At 41.2% G+C, this 22,527-nt stretch overlaps 1 protein-coding gene across 2 annotated transcripts; it reads left to right on the top strand.

The window, feature by feature from the left end:
* The first annotated feature begins 11,296 nt into the window (after positions 1–11,296).
* On the top strand, positions 11,297–22,140 carry FAM221A (family with sequence similarity 221 member A). Of its 2 annotated transcripts, none has more exons than XM_063450716.1 (7): positions 11,297–11,432; positions 12,571–12,744; positions 12,873–13,063; positions 16,016–16,222; positions 18,073–18,171; positions 18,662–18,747; positions 21,354–22,140. In XM_063450716.1, the coding sequence occupies exons 1-7, from the start codon at positions 11,371–11,373 to the stop codon at positions 21,417–21,419; spliced, it is 885 nt and encodes a 294-aa protein (XP_063306786.1). In that variant the 5' UTR covers positions 11,297–11,370; the 3' UTR covers positions 21,420–22,140. The 2 variants fall into 2 exon arrangements, with proteins under 2 accessions (XP_063306786.1, XP_063306785.1); XM_063450715.1 differs by having other exon boundaries at positions 18,659–18,747.
* Positions 22,141–22,527: the final 387 nt, after the last annotated feature.

The following is a 22,527-nucleotide window of genomic DNA, read 5'->3' as shown; positions in this document are numbered from 1 at the left end:
GCTACTAAACTGGTTAATGGATTGCAGGATAAAATTCACCAGGAAAGGTTAAAGGATCTTAACAGGTATAGCTTGGTGAAAAGACGAGACAGGGGAAATATGATAAAAGCATTTTAAATACATAAAGGGAAACAACACGGTAAAAGTGGAGACTATATTTAAAAGAAGGAAAACTACCATAACAAGAGGACATAGTCTCAAAAATAGAGGGACAAAGGTTTAAAAATAATATCAGGAAGTATTACATTACTGAGAGGGTAGTGGATGCATGGAATAGCCTTCCAACTGGAGTGGTAGAGGTTAACTCAGTAGAAGTGTTTAAGCATGCGTGGGATAGGCATAAGGCTAAGCACTTGCTGCTAGTAACAGATCTAGAATTAATACACTATAATGCCCAAAGTCTCAATTCCTATGCATATGCAATAATAAAATATCTGGGCTTACAATAAAAATTATGTTAGTCAGTCTTTAAACTTGGAGGCAAATACTATCCAATAAAGACAGATTAGAACACGCTTCCACCTTATCCATTTGTTAATAGTTATGCTTATAATGTTAACTGGTTCCTTTTCAATTAGATTAAAACATTTTGAAACCAAACCTTAATTGTATTACCATTTGTTCAAGAAATCTTGGTTTATTAGAAACTTCTTTTAGTAAATGTTCTTTAAGATAACATGCTGGAAGAGGGGTTATCAATTTTTTTTTTCACAAAGTTAAAACACATTTGTTACTTACACGTGAATCGATATATATATATATATATATATATATATATATTCTATCTACATATTAACCATCACTTGTCACAGACACTTTTCTGATATAGGGAAACTAATAGCAGGATTATTATAGTAATTGTAACTTTCTTGTTCATAATATGCAGGAATTTAAGGAAAACAGCATGTCTTTAAGATAGGATCAGCATGACACGATATATGGGCGGATATGACCTCACTGATATGGTAAGGGCAGAGTGAGGGCAGGAGGAGGCGTGGGTACTGAGGACAACCTTCTTTTGTTCTAGGGGCCTGTCAGGATCGGGACAGGGATCCAACACGCAGAGTACAAACAGTAGCCAGATACGTATACCGGACCTTAGAATGGCCGGACTAACGTAAGTAGTACCGTATAGAATGGTCAAAGACAAGCCGAGGTCGAGGGTAACAGAAGACAGGTAAGCGAGAGACAAGCCGAATCAAGGGTAACAGAGATAAGCAGAGTAAGGTAAACAAGCCGGGTCAAAACCAAAGGGATAATAGAATACACAAGCACTGAGTGACTAGAACAAGCTAGAACCACGACAGGGCAATGAGCTAATGAAGGAAGCTCTGTTAAATACCCTGTTCAGAGCAGTAACCACACCTCCGAGACGTCCTGATTGGTCCTGCAGCAATTGACTGACAGGTCGATCCGGGGGAGTGTCCTGATGATGACTTCCTGCCTAGATGGTGTAAAAGGCAGTCACTCCCTCGTGGCCGGCCTTGCATGACCGGATAGACCGCGGGGAAGGGAGTCATCAGACCGTCTGGATGGTGGAACAGCTAAGTCTCTACCTCTTTTGGAGGTAGAGACCACAGGTACCCTGACAGTACCCCCCCTCTCAGATACGCCCACCGGGCGGAATGAACCGGGACGAGATGGGAAGCGAGAGTGATACGCCCTGCGGAGACGGGGAGCATGAACATCCTCCTGAGGTACCCAACTCCTCTCCTCAGGACCATATCCCTTCCAATCAACCAGATATTGTACTCTCCCCCGGGAGATTCGAGAATCAATAATAGAGTTGACCTCATACTCCTCCTGACCCTCCACCTGAACGGAGCGAGGAGGGGCTATTGTGGAGGAAAATCTGTTACATATGAGTGGTTTCAGCAATGAAACGTGAAACGAGTTCGGAATGCGTAAGGTATTAGGAAGAGCTAAACGATACGCAACCGGATTGATACGGGTCAGCACCCTGTAGGGTCCAATATAACGAGGAGCGAACTTCATGGAGGGCACTTTTAAACGGATGTTCCTCGTGCTCAGCCATACCCTATCACCTGGAACAAAGACCGGAGCCGCCCTTCTACGTTTATCAGCGTGTTTCTTGACCAACATAGAGTTGTGCACAAGGATTTGTCGAGTTTGATCCCACAACTTCCTCAAATTAGCAACATGAACATCAACCGACGGCACCCCCTGGGAAGGAGAATCCGAAGGAAGAATAGACGGATGAAAACCATAATTCATGAAGAAGGGGCTTGAATGAGTAGAATCGCAAACGAGATTGTTGTGTGCAAACTCCGCCCAAGGAATCAAACCGACCCAATCATCCTGGTGTTCAGAAACAAAGCATCGTAAATATTGTTCAATTTTCTGGTTGGTACGTTCAGCAGCTCCGTTAGACTGAGGATGATAGGCAGAAGAAAAGTTTAATTTAATACCAAGTTGAGAGCAGAAGGACCTCCAAAAGCGGGAAACAAATTGGGAGCCTCTGTCCGATACAATTTGAGAGGGTATCCCATGTAGGCGAAAAATCTCCTTGGCGAATATCTCTGCCAATTCGGGAGAAGACGGAAGTTTAGGCAGGGGAATGAAGTGTGCCATCCTAGTAAACCTGTCAACCACGGTGAGGATAACAGTCTGTCTTTTAGAGATAGGTAGATCGACAATAAAGTCCATGGCCAAACAGGACCATGGTTTCTCTGGAACCTCCAAGGGTTGCAGGAGTCCACATGGAAGCGTATGGGGTTGTTTGGTTTTAGTACAAACTTCACATGCAGCGATGAACTCCTCAACATCCCTCCGTAAAGTAGACCACCAGAAGTCCTTAGAGATCAAGGCGTAAGTTTTGCGAATACCAGGATGTCCCGCCATCTTGCTATTATGTAAACACTGTAAAAGTTCCAGTTGAAAAGCAGGAGGAACGAAATGACGACCCGCAGGGGTCTGTTTAGGTGCGAGATGTTGCAACTTAATGATCTCGGCCAGTAATGGAGAATGAATCCTGAGATTCGTATTAGCAATGATATTGCACTTCGGAACTATAGAAGAAAGAACTGGTTCAGGTACAGTAGAAGGTTCATATTGGCGAGATAATGCATCAGCTTTAGAGTTTTTAGAACCAGGTCTGTAAGTCAGTACATAATTGAAGTGAGTCAGGAATAAGGACCAACGAGCTTGTCTAGAGGATAAGCGCTTAGCCTCCCCAATATATGACAAGTTTTTGTGGTCTGTCAAAATCGTAATAGGGTGTAGGGTCCCCTCCAACAAATGTCTCCACTCCTTTAAGGCTTTAATGACTGCTAACAGTTCCCTGTCTCCGATGTCATATCTGCTCTCAGCCCCAGAAAGTTTCCTGGAAAAAAAACCACACGGGTGTAATGGTTTATCTACCGCTAATCTTTGTGACAGAACCGCACCTACTCCTGTCTCAGAGGCATCGACCGCGAGTAGAAACGGCAAAGTCGTATCAGGATGGACTAATATTGGAGCAGAAGCAAAAAGTTCTTTGAGCCTCTTGAAAGCAGCGAGAGCTTCAGGAGACCACGTCTTAGTCTCTGCCCCCTGTTTGGTCATATTGGTAATGGGCGCAATAATAGACGAGTAACCCTTAATGAAGCGCCTATAATAATTGGAGAAACCAATAAACCTCTGAATAGCCTTGAGTCCCTTAGGTAATGGCCAATCTAAAATAGACTGGAGTTTGTCAGGGTCCATCTTAAAACCTTCCCCAGAAATCACGTAACCAAGAAAATCTATCTGAGACTGATCAAAGCTGCATTTTTCCAATTTACAGTATAGACCATGTTGCAGAAGTTTCTGTAATACCGCTCTGACCTGTCTATGGTGAGTTTCAATCTCCCTAGAGTGTATCAGTATGTCGTCTAGGTAGACAATGACACAATCATGTTGAAACTCCCTAAGTACCTCATTAGTCAGATCCTGAAATACTGCAGGAGCATTGCAAAGTCCAAACGGCATGACTGTGTATTCATAGTGACCGTACCGAGTATTGAACGCCGTCATCCACTCGTGTCCCTGCTGGACTCTCACCAAATTATATGCCCCTCTGAGATCTAACTTGGTGAAGATTTTGGAGCCCTTAAGACGATCAAATAACTCGGTAATAAGTGGAATAGGATAGGCATTTCTGACAGTTATTTTATTCAAGCCTCGGTAATCGATACAAGGTCTCAGCGTGCCATCCTTTTTCTTAACGAAAAAGAACCCAGCCCCGGCCGGGGAAGAAGACCTCCTAATGAATCCCTTTTCTAAATTCTCCCGAATATACTCCTCTAGAACCAAGTTTTCCTGAACAGACAAAGGATATACATGGCCCCTCGGAGGCATAGTCCCAGGTAGAAGCTTAATTTTACAATCAAATGGCCTGTGTGGCGGCAAAGAATCGGCATTCTTCTTGTCAAATACTGCCTTTAAGTCTAGGTAAAGGTCTGGTATCTGTCTTTCTGTGGACTGAATAGGAGTCTCAGGTATGTTAACATTAGCTAATGGAGAAACCTTGCATAAACACCTATCCTGGCAACCCTGGCCCCACGAGAGTATTTCCCCTAACTCCCAATCGATAATAGGGTTATGTTTCTTCAACCATGGGTACCCCAGAACTATGGGAACGGAAGGGGATGAAATGAGCAAAAGAGATAAATTCTCCACGTGTAGGATACCAACATTTAAACTAATGGGTATGGTTTCACGAAAGATAAAAGGGTCTAGTAGTGGTCTACCATCTATGGCCTCAACGGCCAAGGGTGTCTCCCTTAGCTGGGAAATTGTTCTTAATAGCAAAGGCTTGGTCGATAAAATTCTCAGCAGCACCGGAATCTATCAATGCCATAGCCCTTACTACTTCCCTCTCCCAAGTTAAGGAAACTGGTAGCAGAAGCCTGTGATCTTTATAATTAGGAGTAGAGGACAAAATAGAAACACCCAAGGCTTGTCCTCTAGAGAGACTTAGGTGCGAGCGTTTCCCGGACGGTTAGGACAGTTCGATAGTAAATGACCCTTGGCTCCACAATACATACACAAACCCTCTCTTCTCCTGTACTGTCTTTCCTCCTCAGAGAGGCGGGTATAACCTATCTGCATAGGTTCAGGAAGCAAAGATACCGTGGAGTCAGGACTTGGAAAAGCGGGGGCTAACCTAAAAGAAGGTCTCCGGTTCCTCTCTCGAGTGTTCTGTCTCTCTCTTAAACGTTCATCTATACGAGAGATGAACGAAATTAAATCTTCTAAATTCTCAGGGAGTTCTCTGGTACCAACCTCATCAAGGATTACTTCAGATGGGCCATTCAAAAATACATCCATATACGCCTGCTCATTCCACTTGACTTCTGACGCCAGAGACCTGAACTCTAGTGCATAATCCACCAGTGTTCGGTTCTCCTGTCTCAGGCGCAACAGTAATCTGGCTGCATTAACCTTTCTACCTGGAGGATCAAATGTTCTTCTAAAAGCAGCTACAAATGCGTTATAGTTATACACTAATGGGTTATCGTTCTCCCATAGTGGGTTGGCCCATCTCAGAGCTTTCTCAATAAGTAGGGTGATAATAAATCCTACCTTTGCCCTATCTGTAGGATAAGAGCGGGGTTGCAATTCAAAGTGGATACTAATTTGGTTTAAAAAACCACGACACTTCTCAGGAGCCCCACCATAGCGTACTGGGGGGGTAATGCGAGAAGAAGCACCCACTGTGGCTACCTCTAGACCTAAACTGACAGGAGAAACAGGGGTATTACGTATCTCCTCTGGTGGGTTATTGGCATGAGATAATAGAGCCTATAGCGCAAGCGCCATCTGATCCATTCTGTGATCCATGGCTTCAAACCTAGGATCAGGAGAAGCCAGCTGACTGTTTGTACTTGCAGGATCCGTTTTGCCCTGTCGTAATGTCAGGATCGGGACAGGGATCCAACACGCAGAGTACAAACAGTAGCCAGATACGTATCCTGGACCTTAGAATGGCCGGACTAACGTAAGTAGTACCGTATAGAATGGTCAAAGACAAGCCGAGGTCGAGGGTAACAGAAGACAGGTAAGCGAGAGACAAGCCGAATCAAGGGTAACAGAGATAAGCAGAGTAAGGTAAACAAGCCGGGTCAAAACCAAAGGGATAATAGAATACACAAGCACTGAGTGACTAGAACAAGCTAGAACCACGACAGGGCAATGAGCTAATGAAGGAAGCTCTGTTAAATACCCTGTTCAGAGCAGTAACCACACCTCCGAGACGTCCTGATTGGTCCTGCAGCAATTGACTGACAGGTCGATCCGGGGGAGTGTCCTGATGATGACTTCCTGCCTAGATGGTGTAAAAGGCAGTCACTCCCTCGTGGACGGCCTTGCATGACCGGATAGACCGCGGGGAAGGGAGTCATCAGACCGTCTGGATGGTGGAACAGCTAAGTCTCTACCTCTTTTGGAGGTAGAGACCACAGGTACCCTGACAGGGCCATCTTTTTTTAGGGCATTTCAGCTTAGCTACACTAAGTTATAGCCTAATAAAATAAATCAGAGAAGCAACATTCTGTTAGGCAAAATGAAATACTAAACTATGGACAGACTTGACGGATTAAATAAGACAAATGAAAACATTATACATTTAACAGCCCGTGAAGCTTTGAAATAACATGGTGCAAAAATAAACTCACGGGATGCAACTAACCTCCCCCATCATTCACCAGCTATTAATCACCCAACACGTCCAAATACATATACAACGCCACGGAACCTGCTGGCGTCACACAAATGGCAACAACAATACACAAACCCTAGAAACCTCCTATACGACACATCACTCCAATGTAAGTAGCAAAATACACAATTAGAATATTTTCTGGCAAAAATTCCATTGCTAAGTCTTATCAGTAGTTCTGAATAACTCCCTTCCCCCCGAACCTCCGTCTCACAGAAGGCAAGGAGAGAGAGGAGGGGGAAGTGGGAGTGAGGAACAAGAGAGAGAGAGAGAGAGACTGCAAGCAGAATCTCTTTAACCATGTCAATGCTGTAGAGTAACAAGACAGAAGGATAGCCACGTTACAGTTATTGCAAAAGCAAAGAGACACAAAAACACAACATTTAGTAATACTCTCAGTGAAACTCAATACAAAACCCCCACCCTCTACCAGGGTAATGGCTAACACAAAATACAAAAACAATTATTATGATATACATACATTCTTAACCCTTTGTGATCTAGTTCTTCCTCAACCCAACCTTCCTGCTGAATAGCCTTCGCTACTCTGTACCATACTTCAGCAGTCCGCAATAAATCATTATCTGATATCTGTAAGCTTGCCTTTCTTCTCTGTCAGTAATCTACGCCAGCTTTCTGGCTGCAATCTACCACATGAAGGCACAGCAATTTTACACACTTTTGCAATCTTTTCAACACCTTTAACCATCTCCTCGCCCTCTCTGTCTTCAACTAGATCACACGCGCTAGCCAGCCCTTATTGGGCTTTTCTAATCCCTGTCCCCTTCCCCCTATAAAAGGCGTCCCAGATATAGAGGAAAAAGGTTTTAAACAGAGTGTCTACAATGGTGGACTGCCACTCGAGAGGGGTGGGTCCCCCCAAGTGCGTCTTCCCAAAACGTAGACTAGTCACTAATCGGAGCGAGGTGAGAAGTGTGTGACCAATCACTTCTCTCACAATAGAAATAGGAGAGGATAGTGTATATAACTCAGGAAGTATAGAAAAGGTAAAAAAAGTAAAGTGGAATTTTAGAGACAGACACAGGAGTTTGAATGACTCCCAATTTAAACAAAAACAACAATACAATTGAAATACAGTGCATGCATCACAGTTCAAATAAAATCAACAGTAATCCCTTTCCTTTACTCGTGTGACCAAAGTCACCTCCCTCAACCTCGTAGTGTCCCCGCTCGGAGAATGACTTCCTCAAGTCTCACTACCAGCGGCCACGGAAAACAACTGACACCGGTCCGAGATCCGTAAGCCTCCCTCGTTACAGCAGTCCACTAAGTGTGGCCACCTCTATCCTCACCATCGTAGTGCCCCTATGAACCCACTCATAAGTCTCACTACCCCGTGGTGATGGAGACAGCAATGCCTGCCCGAATCCACGCACCACAAATAACAATTGGAATGACTCCAGCTCAGCGCTCAAAACTGGAGGGTACCACCTCTCTGCAAGCAGAGCTATGTGCACAATGAGGCTAGCTAGGCTATCAAAGTGACACCAGAAGGATCCCCAGGAAACTATGAGTCTACACAATCTCCACAGATCCAACACCCCTCTTTTTCCATACAGCCACAGCCACGAGGCTCCTAAAAGAGGTAAACAGGCAAAGAAGACCCCCAGGAAAACTTCCACAGGTCCACCCCCCTTTTTCCCTACAGCCACAGCCACGTGGCTCCTAAAAGGAGTAAACAGGCAACAGAGGACTCCAGGCAAATCCCCCGGGTCCACCCCCCTTTATCCCAAAAGGGGTAAACAGACAAACATAGGACCCCCAGGCAAACTTCCACGGGTCCACCCCCCTTTTATCCCAAAAAGGGGAAACAAATAAACACTCAACCCGGGCACTTAAGCTAGAATAGGCCAACTCAAACACACCCAGGCAACAGATAGACTAAGTGCAGGTAAACAAGTGAGTAACAAGACACCGGGCAAGATATTACCTGTCTTTGATGTCCTCCCGGGAAGCAGTCACAGACACGTGGACGGGTCAATCAAAGGGGCCGGAACATACCGGTGGCTCTGCAGAAGTCTCTACCGTGTAATCGGAGGTGATCAGTCTCCCTTTCCTTCCCCCCGGATTCCCCCGTCCAACAGCATCTTCCTTAGGACGGCTTACCGGCCAGAGGCCATAGCCCGATGCCCCACGTTCTGGGCGCCAAATTGATGTAGATTAATTTAGAAATAAACAAATATGTTTAAATGTCTATCTGTTCCTGTCCAAATCTGAGATGATTAAATTGCGTATACGCAGAAGTAAGTTCACACTGACACATGGAGTTCAGGTTAAAAGCACTTCAGAAAATTTAATGGCATCTGGTTAGAAAACGGGTATGCAGACCCTTTTAAAGGCAAAATGACATCATCATTGAATATCAGATAATAACAAATAAACATCATTAATTGGATTAAATGTTAAGTGGCTATATCAGTGTCCACCCATCAATATTATTAATTGGCTCAGGGATTTGAGTGACTAGCTAGGTGTCCTCCCACCAGGAGGTGGTATTGTTCTGGACACGGGTGTGGACAGATGGCTCAAGCGCCATCTCTCCCAGCATGAGGCTTACTCGGTGGGAAGGGGGGCTTGAGCGTCATTTTGGGCAGTTAGTGATGTCAGACTCGTGGTCAGGTGCAAGGTTCTTTTATGAATAGAACATTTCATTCGGCCTGCTTCTCATGGCCTTGGCTCTGGCCTTGGTTATACTTTGTTGCATGTTACAGGAGATTCAATAATTCCGGAGTCAGCTATGTCTTTTTAGAAAATACAGTCTCTATTCATTATACTAAATGCTGTTAGGAAATTCTGTCATGTAATGTAGACAAAATGGAGGGTCTGTCATAATGTGAGGTTATGTGAGATTAAAATGGAGTTAGTACAATAATTCAATACAGGTGCAATAAAGATTTTTAAATAATTCTACATCACTCATTACATGTACAATTCTTGTATATTATAAGTTTCTCATGAGTATGTATTTTTTTTATGTCTAGGAAACACAAAATGAATTGCACTTTAAATGGTGAAAGTATCTTAACCCCCATATTCACTTTTGAAATCAGGTTTTCAGCTTCACCCATTTATACACCATAGACATTGGCAGCACAATTCAATAACTTTTAAAGTGGTGTGGTCTATGGATGCCAACTTTACCACAAGTCTGTGAAATTGCTGCCTTACTAGATCTTGATAATTTAACAGTAAGAGTTAACATAAAATATAGAGGGGAGGAGGGCAAGCAGCCGACCAAACTGCACACTGGCAGAGTGAGCTCCTCAGCACTTTTTGGATTTTGGCATATAAAACCGACTTTGTGTGGTTATATTTGACATTTCCAAAAGGCAAATACTTCGATACTGCATAGGAAGCTTGTTTTTGGAAGTTTATGTTGGCATTTCGGAGGTTTACCTTGCGAGGCCTAGTAGGACGGGAGAAGCGAGCAATTGCCCATCCTTGAAGCAATTGCCCATCCTTGGGCTGGCAGAGGTTACCCTGTCTCACACTTGACCTGGCTTGATACAGCAAGGACTCAATCTCTAGATTCTACATATGCTATAAACCCTGGTGGCATGATCTAAGACAGCTGACGAACACTACACAGCATCCATGGAGGAACCAAATACACTGGACTCTACACATTGCGACATTTTATTGGCCTTCGATCTGGGGATGTTTTTTTTAGGGTTTGGCATATGCTAATTAGTTCTAGTGCAGGGTAGCCTTAAAGCTAGATAGTAAAAGTAAATTGTATACAGTTAGGTGCTTCCAACTTTTTGGCAGCAGTTTGAGTAAGGACCTTGAGTAAGGTTTTCGCATAGCTGTACCCATCTACAAAATGAGGTTCATTGAGGCATGGTTTGCTGAGTTTGGTGTGGACTAATTTAAGAGTCCTGACCTCAACCCCCACTATTTACATTACAAAAAAACAAAAAACAAAACCCTGATTCATACCAGATTTAAAAAAAATATCTGGGAGGAAAAAAATGACTACATTTTGTAGTATTTAACTATAGCTGACAGCATCAAAGTTATAAAAGAGAAAACAGTGAAAAACACTTATATTCAAACTCACCATGTTATATATATATATATATATATATATATATATATGTATATATACACACACACACACACACATATATACACACACACACACACACACACAGTATTTTAACTATATAGCGTGTTGTATTAAAAAAAATACAAAAAAGCCTTACATGTAAAATAAACAAAAAAAAAAAAAAAAACACAGAGTAGTTGCACTTAATGAGAAAGACAACAATTTATGTCACTGTCAAAAATAGTCTTGGCCTTATTAGGAGTTCAGTACAGATAGTTCTAGAATATTATTTGTATTCATCTAATAAAAACCTAAGTATCCAGTAAACGTTCAATTATTTTACAACACAAATTCCTGGATTAACAGTTTAGTGACAGACACAGTCCTGTGAATCAGGGTCTCTGGTGTAGAGAGACAGCCAGCCGGAATGAGATGTACTGGGATCTCAGCTGAGAGCAGGTATTTCCAGACCGGTGTGGCAGGTTGAGTCCCTGGGGCCGCCCACACGTGCTGGATTAGCATTCCCTTCCTTCTGTGAGCAGAGCTTCCTGGTGCAGCCTCTTTATTCACCCACCCAGCAGAAGCGGGTTCCTGGCAAGACATGGAGAGACTGAACTTCCAAGGGGCTGCAGGGGCAATAGATGATTACTTGGAATATAGGAGGTGAGTCCTGCAGAGAAATCATAGGAATATGTCATTGTGGCTAATAATCAAAGAACATTCAGCTACAAATGGTGCTTTCCTGGCTCTCCTATTGTCCATTAGCGATAATGTATATGTATTGGTTGCTTAGTTACTAAAGAACGAAGAATGTCACTTCTGTTCCTTTTAGATAAAGGGGTGAGCGAATTCTAACAGATTTAGAACTCCTGAAATATACGTACACTGGTTTTGAGATTACTATACATGTTGGGTCCAAAGTCTTATATAATGGCTAGTTATTGAGTGAGCAATGTAATCCAGTATCCAGGGCAAAATGAGAAGCCATCTATAGAGCAATGTGCACGATGCATGCTTTTAGTGGTTGCTATGCACCCCTGCACAAGGCAGTGTTTGATATTCACAATCACACGTGCTAAGCATGGGATGCAAAGTATTATAATACCTGTAGTATTTAAAAAAAAAAAAAAAAAAAAAAACAGTATAATAAGAGTTGTTTTCTGTCGTTTTAGTTCTCAACACAAATGGTAAACATGCTAAATTGCCCATAGACCATATTCACATGAAGAACTGCGTTTGCAGGGAGTATACATTTTAAGTGCATTTACTAGGAATTCATTGTATGGATGAGGAGGAACGGTGTACAGTGTTTATATCACGTGATTAATGTGGGTTTTATTAATTACACTGTAAACTAGGGAAGGGGGAAGGAAAATGAAGACCTGAATGTAAAGTAGCTAAGATAATAGTAAGGGAATGTTTCTAAAGCCTGGCTGAGAGTGATAGGAGTTACTATCTATAGCACCTTGAAGTCCTTCTAAACCTGTAACCTGGGGTACACCGCTTTTCCAAATTTTGTGTTTCAAATGCTGCTCTCCCCTGTTTAATACTGCAGACGTCATTTATACAAGTGTTGCCCTGTTTATCAGCAACTTTTTCTAAAAGTCGAGATTTTTAAAGTGATTCCCCTGAATCCCAGTGTTATTGTGAAGAATATGCCAGGGGTGGTAAAGGTGATGTTAACAGCAGAACACTTTACCTCTTCTCCATTGTGAGTACAGCCAGAGTATGTTGTTACATGTTTGTGCTATTGTAGATTCCTACAAGTGTATATATATTTTCTTGTATTTCTTTTTTTCAGAATTGTTGGCGAGGATGATGGCGGAAAACTTTTTACTCCAGAAGAATATGAAGAATACAAGAAAACAATACTTCCAGCACGACTGCAGAACAGATTATATGTCAGTTGGAGATCACCAACTGGTATGGACTGCAAGCTTATAGGACCAGAGACTCGATGCTTTTGTACTCACAGGTAAAATAATGAATATATGACTAAAGGTATTAGTAGAATATACAATATATTTCAGTCAGTTTTGGTTATGTGTTTCAGATGCAACATCTGCTATAGCAACCCTCTGTGTTGATCATTTAATATTTCAGATATAAACAGCACAAAACAGATTTTAAGGAGCTCCCTAAGGATCGGCCAATTCATTTGCCTTGTAAAGTGAGTCGCTGTCCTTGCAAATCATATCACTATGTTCCACTCAATGGATCACAGCCAATTCGCTGTCGATGCAAGCACTTCGCTGATGATCACAGTGTAGCAGGCGACTTTCACTGCAACAAATGTAAGATATTCTTTTTCATATACAGCAGGTTGTGTATAAGGTAACAGACACAACTAATAAATCTGACTATGTATATATCTACCTATGATCAAAATTTCAACTCTTGAGCTATAATCTAATCCACACTTCCAAAAGCACGTGAACAGCATAATTTAAAATACATTATACGTTCACAACATGGGTCGTCCGTGTGTCTATATGCTGGGGTGTATTAATGAGCAGTGTGTGATGTTCATGTGAAATGCAAGTGTATTTATTAATTTTGCAGTGTATATAAATTTACACTTGTGTGAAAAATCTGTATTTGAATGCAGGGGTTGATGGTTCTTGGTGTGTCAGTGTGTGAATGGGAGGGGGGGGGGGATGTATGAGGTGTGTGAGCACTTTTTACTGCTTCCCTTTACCAAGACATGTTCCCTTCCCTAATTATTTCCCATTATCACTTCGTTGCCATTCTCCATCTTTTTTTATGCCACTTTCTTTTCTCCCTTTGTCCTCTTGCTGTCCTCATTCATGTCGCCTCTCTACATGTCCCTGTACTCTTTCTATTTGCTCCCCACTCCCCATATTGCATAGAGAATAACAGTGTACAGTGTATCCAGAACATATCTCTTGTAATCAATGATGGAATTTGTCCTCTTCCAAGGCTTAAATGTCAGCTGTGCTAAAAAGGGACGCAGTTTGCCTCTTTCTTCCAAGTACTTCATCTAGCATGTGACAAAGTGGAGACCTACTGAATTAATGGTAACAGCTAGATATTGAGCTGCTGCCCAGGAGATTGCTACCCATAACCTTGGGTGTATGTCCTGACACATTCCTAAAAAACAAACGAGTATATCTAAGTGCTCAGCTCAACACTACAAATCATTAATAAATCATGGGAAAATGATTTATTCTTAAGGTCCTGAACACAGCCATAAACCACTAGAACTTAGGTCTCTGTGTTTATGATGCCTCTAGAAACCCCGGGTGGCATTATTTTCTAAAAATACACGCTTCACTGATATATATCCTCGTTTTCTAAAAATACAGGTTTAAAGGGGAATTACTCTGGAAGAAACACATTGAAAACAACCTAGAACATGTGTTTGTGTTTCATTTTCTTTTAAAAATGATATTATTTAGCAAGTGACATTGAGTTCAGTACAGTCACAGCAAGAGTACAAACTGCAGATGATGAGAAAAATACATTTTGTTTCATTTCTCTTGTTCTCTATAATCTTTCTCTGTGCTGACTGTGAGGTGCAAAGGACAGTCGGAGCCTAGCGCTGCACACTCTGCGATCCGCCTCTGTCTACAGAACGCCTGGGCTCTGTGCACACATTTAGGATCAGCTCTGCTTGGTGGACAGTTGCCAAGGACTGCTGTTAAGTGGGAGCAGTCAGCTGGGACACTATATAGTTCGGAATACAGGTTTGTATTCCTAATACTATAGTGTTCATTTAATGGAGCAATTATGGTGTATAGATCATGCTGCTGCAGCCTCAAAGCCTAATTATCTGCCATTTAGAAGGTTAAATTACATTGGTCATGTAGCCTTAGCCAAAACTCCCCTGACTGTTACTCACCCAGCCGCCATGGAAAAAATCTTTTGCTTTGATAATTGAACATTAGACGCTCTTATCTCTTATGCTCTGATAATTAAACTTTAATCGCACACAAGAGTTTACTGTACACTCTAGCAGGTGTTTAACATAGCCGGAGATAATAAATTCTAAATGAAACACATTGTGCAACAAGGAAAGCGATAACATTTTAGCACTATTTTCAGGATATGTGTAGGGAGGCTGTGTGAGTGGCCACAGGAGGTGTGATCCTCGTGTTCCAAAAGGTGTATTACCGAGCCTCAGAGTGGCCGGACTTAACGTATTAATATAGCGAGAATCAAGGTCAAGGATACAGAAATACACAAAGTAAAGCCGGGTCAAAATACAATGCCAGGTCAGGATACCAGAAATCACAAGGTCAATACGAAGCCGGGTCAGGATACCAGAACTCACAAAATCAATACGAAGCTGGGTCAGGATAACAGAAATCACAAGGTCAAATTCAAAGCTGAGGTCAAACACAGAAAATCACTAGGAGCACAAAGTGGGGATCTATTCAGAAACCACGATAGGGCAAAGAATATGGGCCAAAGCAAGCCTTAAATAGGCTTACCTGTGTACTGACTGGTCCACGTCATCATTGCAACTCAAAATAGATTAGGATCGCAATAATGATGTCATTACTTTAAGAACAAGCGTGACGTCACGCTTAAACTCTATATAAGGAAGTCCTGCCGCACGGCTGCGTGGATGGGCCAGACTGCGTGACTGAAGGAGGTGAGTGCAGGCAGGAAGAGGGCTTGCGCGGCTCAAGGGAGATGAGTACATGCCACATTCCCAGAGCCGATGTCCCTTGGCGCTGGGTCGACGCTCCGCCCCACCACATGCGAGTCTAATGCCCATGCACGCACATTAGGCTTCCCCAATGAATCAATGCTTTCCTATAGGGAAAAATCTGACGCTGGAGGTCCTCATACAGCACGTGAGGACGTCCAGCGTCAGGTACCGGACCAAAGGTCTATTTCAATTCAGGAGGCCCTCTAGTGGCTGCCTGGAAGACAGCCACTGGAGGCAGACTTAGAGCTGCAATGTAAACATTACAGTTTCTATGGAAAAGATAAAGTGTCTCTTTAATTAAGAATGTTGTTTTGGTGCTTAAAGTTCCTTTGATCTATATACAAGATAAACAAGAGATGCAGCTTGCTGCACTTTCCTAGGCCCATCTATAACTGATATCTATAAAGAAGAAAGTTTTCATATCCTTCTTTTTTAGTAACAGATCCATACAACTTGTCATGCATTAGCGGGTTACCCAGGGCATGAACAAGAGCAGAACACTTTCTTTCCTTGGAGAAAGCCCTAGGCAAAAGATTATACTAATGCATATTTTTCCTTTTCAAACCAGGTTCAAAATGTGCAGGCTTTCACAGTTCCTTCACTTGTGGATGTACTCAACCGGCCTACGCTCATGAAACTGTTGTGGAAACAAAAGAAGAACGTCTTGCACAGGGAAAACCTGTGGGACGAGATGTGCCATATGCTGCGATGGGAGGGTTGACTGGCTTCAGCTCACTTGCAGAGGGCTACATGAGATTAGATGACAGTGGAATAGGTAAGATTGGGAAAGTGCAACAAATTACAACATAACAAATAGCATCAAGGACAATAGTCGTCTTTTCCATACATGACCAAATAAAAGTTTAGAATCTTGACAATCTTTTTTTTCCCCTTTTATAATGATTTCCTTTTTGCTAAAAAAAAAAAAAAAAAAAAGCAAAATGTGCTTTTACAATAAATGTAGAAAGGATGAAAACATTGATGAACGTGTTTAGTTTTTGGAGGGGGAGGGAAAGATGCTATTTTTCCTAAAACCTGCATGTTTCAATAGGAAGTAGACTGCACCCTGCAGGAAAACCCTTTTTTGTATCCTATCAGTACTGAAGATGAGCAGAGGGACAATGTACTCACAGCATCATCCTGCCCGCCTTAGTCTTTTAGGCCACAGCATATAAGTTTACAATGTACATTGCAATACATGACAGCGAAGAATATTGAATTTGGTACTGTGGCCATGTCCATGTAACCACCTTCTAGCATGTGGAAAGCACCAGCGTGAAATCCATCTGTAAACTGAACTAGATCATAATTTTTTTTATACAGAACCCACAAACCATGCCTCACGTACACACGGAAATCACATTTCAGCCACACAGCACAGAACAACTAAACAGAACCACAAATAAGCACCTCCTAGCAACACAGCACATACATATCAGCACCATAGCATGCTTGAAACCCATATAAACTAACACTCTTGACAGCATAATGTGAGCATCCACTATACATAATTATTACTCCATACTGTGCAACAAAAAGGCATTCAGAATCTCAAAAACGTTTTTCTGCAGATAACCCCAGGTAAGAAAACTATCAGCATCAAGTGATCCGCTGGGGTCCACCTTGTTTTGCTAGTCCAAGTTTGAAAGCGGAGGGACGGTTATTGTTCATGCTAGTTGTACATATGACATGGCCTGGTTATTCCTGGGCAGGGGCACATCATATTTCCTCTGATGAAAAAGATCAGTGATTATAAGGTGACTTTAGTGCAGCGGTGGCCCGTGCTAAGGATTACAGCATCAGTAATTACTACATGCAGATCTAGTGATTATGCTTCCATTAGGAACCCTAGTTCTTAGTCAAACAGTTTTTGAGCAGATTGACCAAAATCAAGGGTCCTTGTAGCCTAACCAATTGCACAATTTTATTAATGCAGTAGTTCCATATCCTCTATCCATTTTTGTAAATGTAAAAATAACAATAATTTATAATTGGTTAAGCAGGCTTTAAAGAGACACCATAGGCACCCAGACCACTTAAGCTCAATGAAGTGGTATGGGTGCAGTGTCCCAGCACCCTTAACCCTGGAAAGATAATTATTGCAGTTTTTTTTTTTTTATAAAAAGAGCCAGAGCCACCAGGATCCCCATATGAAAGCATTGAGTAATGCTTTCCCATGTAGAAATCGCGCGAGCACGTCCCCGAGGGGGAGAAGGTGCCCCCTCTCAATTCACTGTAAACCTGAAAATGAAAGGCTACTACTGCTTTTCTGTGCCCCCTCATAGAGAAGCCTGTGATTGAGCCAATTCAACACCGCATGCGTGCACTCCGGGTTGGTGGTGGGAGCGCCCACAGGACGGGAGGGTAGAGTACTTGCAAGTGGGAAATTTTTAACGTTTGTTGTCAGCATGCAGTGCTCACTCCTACCACCATCCAATCACTGACAATGGACTTTTCGTAATGGTTTTCGTAATCCTTTAAGTGTAACGCTCCAACTACATGGTAGATTATATTTAGAATTACTGAAGCTGTGGCGTATGAGAACCCTGCTTTGTATATAGATATATTGTGTATTTATAGGTTACATATATACAAAGATCCTAACTTGATTTCTTATGCATTTAGGTGCACCCAGTCAGCAGTTTTTGGAGTCACCCGACAATGGCGCATTTCATCCATTTTTAAGAGCATATGGGTCCCAACACATAAATCAGCAAGATAGAGGTAATCTTGTGTGTTTATATATATATGTTTGTGTGTACACTCAAACACATACCCTGTAGAGTTTTTTTTATTCTTGTGCATAACGTGTGACCTAGAGGCTGAGGGTAGTGGAACATGCCTTCATACCTTGCCGCCTTAGTCTTTTTAAAGTCTAAAAAGCATGTGGAACTGCATAGTGTTTCCACGACAACATTTTTAACAGCTAGACAAATTTATCACAATGGCAACCAGTGTGGCCAGACAACTATCTGATTGAGCTCAAAGAGCTGCTAGTGTGGAATCTGGATGATCACACCAAGTCCACGATGATGCATATCACAGCGGAGGAACAATGCTTTAGGTGAATGATTAAAGAATGATAGAGAGTGATTATTTTCCTCTGAAGTTGGTGTCCCAGTGTTCTAAATGGCATCACTTTAAAAATACCTTTTACCCAAATTACTTTTTTCTGATATTAGATTAACATTTTCCACTTTGTTGTTTTTAGCAGCATTGGGCATTGAGAAACAAGTGTCAGATTTAAAGATATCTGAGAAAGATGAGATGGCTTTCTATGAAAAGAGATACCAGGAGAGGGTATGTTTTCGTTGAGCTGTTATAAAAATTTTTTCATGAAAAATACAATTATGTTCATTGGATGCAGGTACACTATCACTATTTGAAAAGGCTGTCAGTATTATTTCTGTATTGTAGCGTTTATTTAGCTAATTTCAAGAGACTCTATACAGAGTTCTATTTAGCAATCTTCTAATATTTCCATATATGTGTGTGTGTGTGTGTTTTGAGTATGTCATGCAAATGGATTGCTAATATATAAAATAAGATATTGCAAAAATTATTATAAATATTATTAAAGTATTCACACATATTTGACTCTATTCCTGGCCAATTGGTTTTAATTAATTACGACACTTATACTCTGGACTAAAGACGTATATATTTGAGAGTCCAATTAAAATGGTATATTTTATAGACCAGTGACAAATGCTTTTAAACTGGTATAAACAAATCACATTCTTTTTAATCTACTCCCTGAACGAATCGATCCATCTGAGATTTGCCTGTGGAGTCTTATTCATTGATTAAGACTCCATAGGCAAATACCAAACGGATCGATTCGTTAAGGTGTAGAGTAAAAGTAATTTGATTTGTTCGGATCAGGAGAAACACATTTGTGCACAGCCTAATGTTTTACAACATATGCTTACAGCTTAAATTAAACTGGGTGTATGTTTTCACAAAGGTAATAATGCACCCAGAAAGGACAATATATTACCAGGGGTAAAATGTGTAATGTGAGAATGCATGTGCAAAGCTATAATAGAGAGACTATTCTTTTTAAAGCAAAATAACCATTTGGTACAAATAACAGAAGAAGAAAAGCTAAAATGCAAATACTTTTGTGTTAGGTATGGTTAAAGCCTGGGATTCTATGCAAGTTAGACAGTTATGCAAGTCAATGGTAGTAAATGCAAATAATCAGCCACACCCAATGGTTTCTTTTAAAAGGCAATATTTATTGGCACACAGAAAAGGAGATGTTTGTCAAGTCTCAAGCCTTTAAAATAACAAAAAAAAAAAAAAAACCCATCAGCTGTGCCTCGATATTTGTATTTACTCCCTGTCTGAAACACACTGATGGCAGTACTCCCCCTCTTTAAGTGTGTGCACTATCCTTTCCAATTGCAGGTTATGCAATTGAAGAGAGTATTTTACATTAGGGCTTTCAAATATACAGAGCCCACAAATTAAAGGGCTCTTAGATTAGGGGACTAGCGGCCCATTAATAGCGCTCTGGACCTGTTCCCTGTCACAGCATAAGTTCCTCCCAGCCTGCTGTGAGGAAATTAGTTCAGCCCACTTCCTCCCAGTTTGCTGAACTCAAAGCTGTGTGGAGAGACAAGAGCAGGCACACACAGGCAGGATGGAAGTCTTAACCTCAGACTGCCATCAGCCAGCTCCCACTGGACCCCAGGGAAATCATCTTCCTGCAGCGAAAAGGTAAGGAAACAGGAGGATGGCTAAACTATGTTAATTGTTACTCATGTATGTGTGTCCGTGTGGATGTGTACCTGTGTCTGTGTGTATCTATGTGTAAGTTTATCTGTGGGTGTCTGTGTGAAAGTGTGTGTGCGTTTGCATTACTGAGTATCTGATTGTGTGTGGCAGTGCATACATCCCAACCTTCAAAAATCAACACTGCACACAAATCTGCACTTGTATTTAAACACCGACAATGCAGACAAACACAAACCTGCATTCAAACACAATCACTACAAACACACAAACACACAAAACTGCATTTGCCAAGACTACGCACAGATAACCCTTGCATTCAAATGGCAACAGTATATACAAACACACAACTGGATTCAAATGCCAAAACTACACACAAATACACCTTTTTATTTTTGCAAGAAAGTAATAAATTACATTTATGATATCATTAAAAGTTGATGTTTGTGTCTGCGTTTATTTTCTTGTTTGCACATGTGTGTGGGTGTATATAAATTTTATGCAATTGTCCCTCCATGCTTATTTCAGTAGACACTTTGTCCTTCTAGAACACACAAGTTTTACACCCCTGCATTACAGCATACCTTCCAACATTGAGAGGTAGGAAAACTGGGCAAGGGTGGGCCTTTGTGAGTGTGCCAGTGTGATGCCATTGCATCACTGGCAAACTGAAATTGGTTCTGCCTAGAAAGGGATAGTGGCTACCCAGGGAAGGGGCATATTACTGTGATGCCTAGCCTCACTCAGGGCTGACCATGCACATAGTGCTGCTGAAGTACTCCGTGCTTGGTCCTAGGGCTGATCTCATTTAGCACCACACAATTGTGTCTAAGTGGGAACCAACCGAGATGGCAGAACACTACTCAAAATAGGGACAGTCCCGTCGGATATGAGACACTTAAGGAATATGTTTACAGAACTAGTAGTAAGCACTTGAAATGTCTTTCAGTGGAGTGGTTGAAGCAATCAGAGTTAAAGGAAAAAAAGCTTGAAAGTAATAAGACTTTTTTTGAAAAACAAATTAATAGATTTTTTTTGGTTACCAAATTTATTTTTTTCCCCTATTAAACCTTTTCTTGAAATGTTACAATTTCCAAGTGGAGAGTAAAATGTTTAAAACATATACACATTTACTGACCACGCTTCTAAAACTAAATATTTTATAGTTGCAGAAAGAAAAGGAGGAAAAGAGACGAAAGAACGTTAAACCACCCAGCATGCCAAAGCAATGAAGATTTTTAGCTGTCTTGGAAAATGTTTGGCAGCTTTTGAAAATCCTGACTGTATATAGCTATTGACTTGGCAATGGATCATTCCCAAATTTTGCTTTGAAATGTACATAAATTGACGCAATATAGATTGAGCATTTGTTTAGCTGATAAATAAAATACTAATTAATTAATTTTAAATATACTGCAAAGCAATGTGGAAAAAATAAACAAATGGGAGGAACCAATGTAAATTGAAAATCACACTCAGGAAAACTACATTTTGCTACTTCAAAGGAGTATTTGCGAGAGCCAACTAAACTTGTAACTCACCCATTTCTGAAGTCAGAGGAATTTTAACTTTCAAATTTAAAATGTATAGACATTGCATATACCCCTCTTTTTGATGTTTTCCATGGTAGTGCATTGGGAATCAAAAATATGTTAGCCAGGTGACACCACGTAAGAGTATACAAGTGGTTTAAACCAATGCCAGAATACAAGTCAGTGAATAGGCCACACATACTCATCCCAGTTTTACTGAAGTATTATACTAATGGATTTGATCATATCCCTTCTTTTATGTGTTCCTTAGCTGGGGTCACTACTATTTTGAAGATAAAGCAATCTCACATCAAACCTTACAGGATTTTAGTTTATGTTGTAATCCTAATTTATTTGGATTTATATTTATTTTCAGTCTAATTTTACTCCTATGCACATTTGTCTTCAATGCTGGGATTCTTTCTATATGTGTACGGATTTAAAAAAAAATAAAATAAAATCAGATTGGTTCCTAAATATATTTATTTGGAGCATTTATTTATGCATATATGCAATTTAAATCTTCAACCTTCCCCTAATATTTGTCTTTTTCTTCCAGCTTTCTTTCCATTGCTTTTAGACTTTCAAATTATCCTTTTAAACTAAAGGAAGATAACTGTATCATTAATATTAGTAAACAAATTTCCCACACATTTCTATAGGGAAACTGGTATTAAAATGACAAATGTAGGCTGCTGACTGAACAGGACACACGGTGAGGGAGCTCCACAACCCTAAAGCCTACCTGAGCCTAAAAACGACGATATACCCCAAAAATCTTACCCAGCAAGGACATACCAGGACTCAG

This window comes from Pelobates fuscus, chromosome 4 (assembly GCF_036172605.1).
Source record: "Pelobates fuscus isolate aPelFus1 chromosome 4, aPelFus1.pri, whole genome shotgun sequence".
Classification (NCBI taxonomy): Eukaryota; Metazoa; Chordata; class Amphibia; order Anura; family Pelobatidae; genus Pelobates; species Pelobates fuscus.
This window is presented reverse-complemented; position numbering and strand designations above follow the sequence as displayed.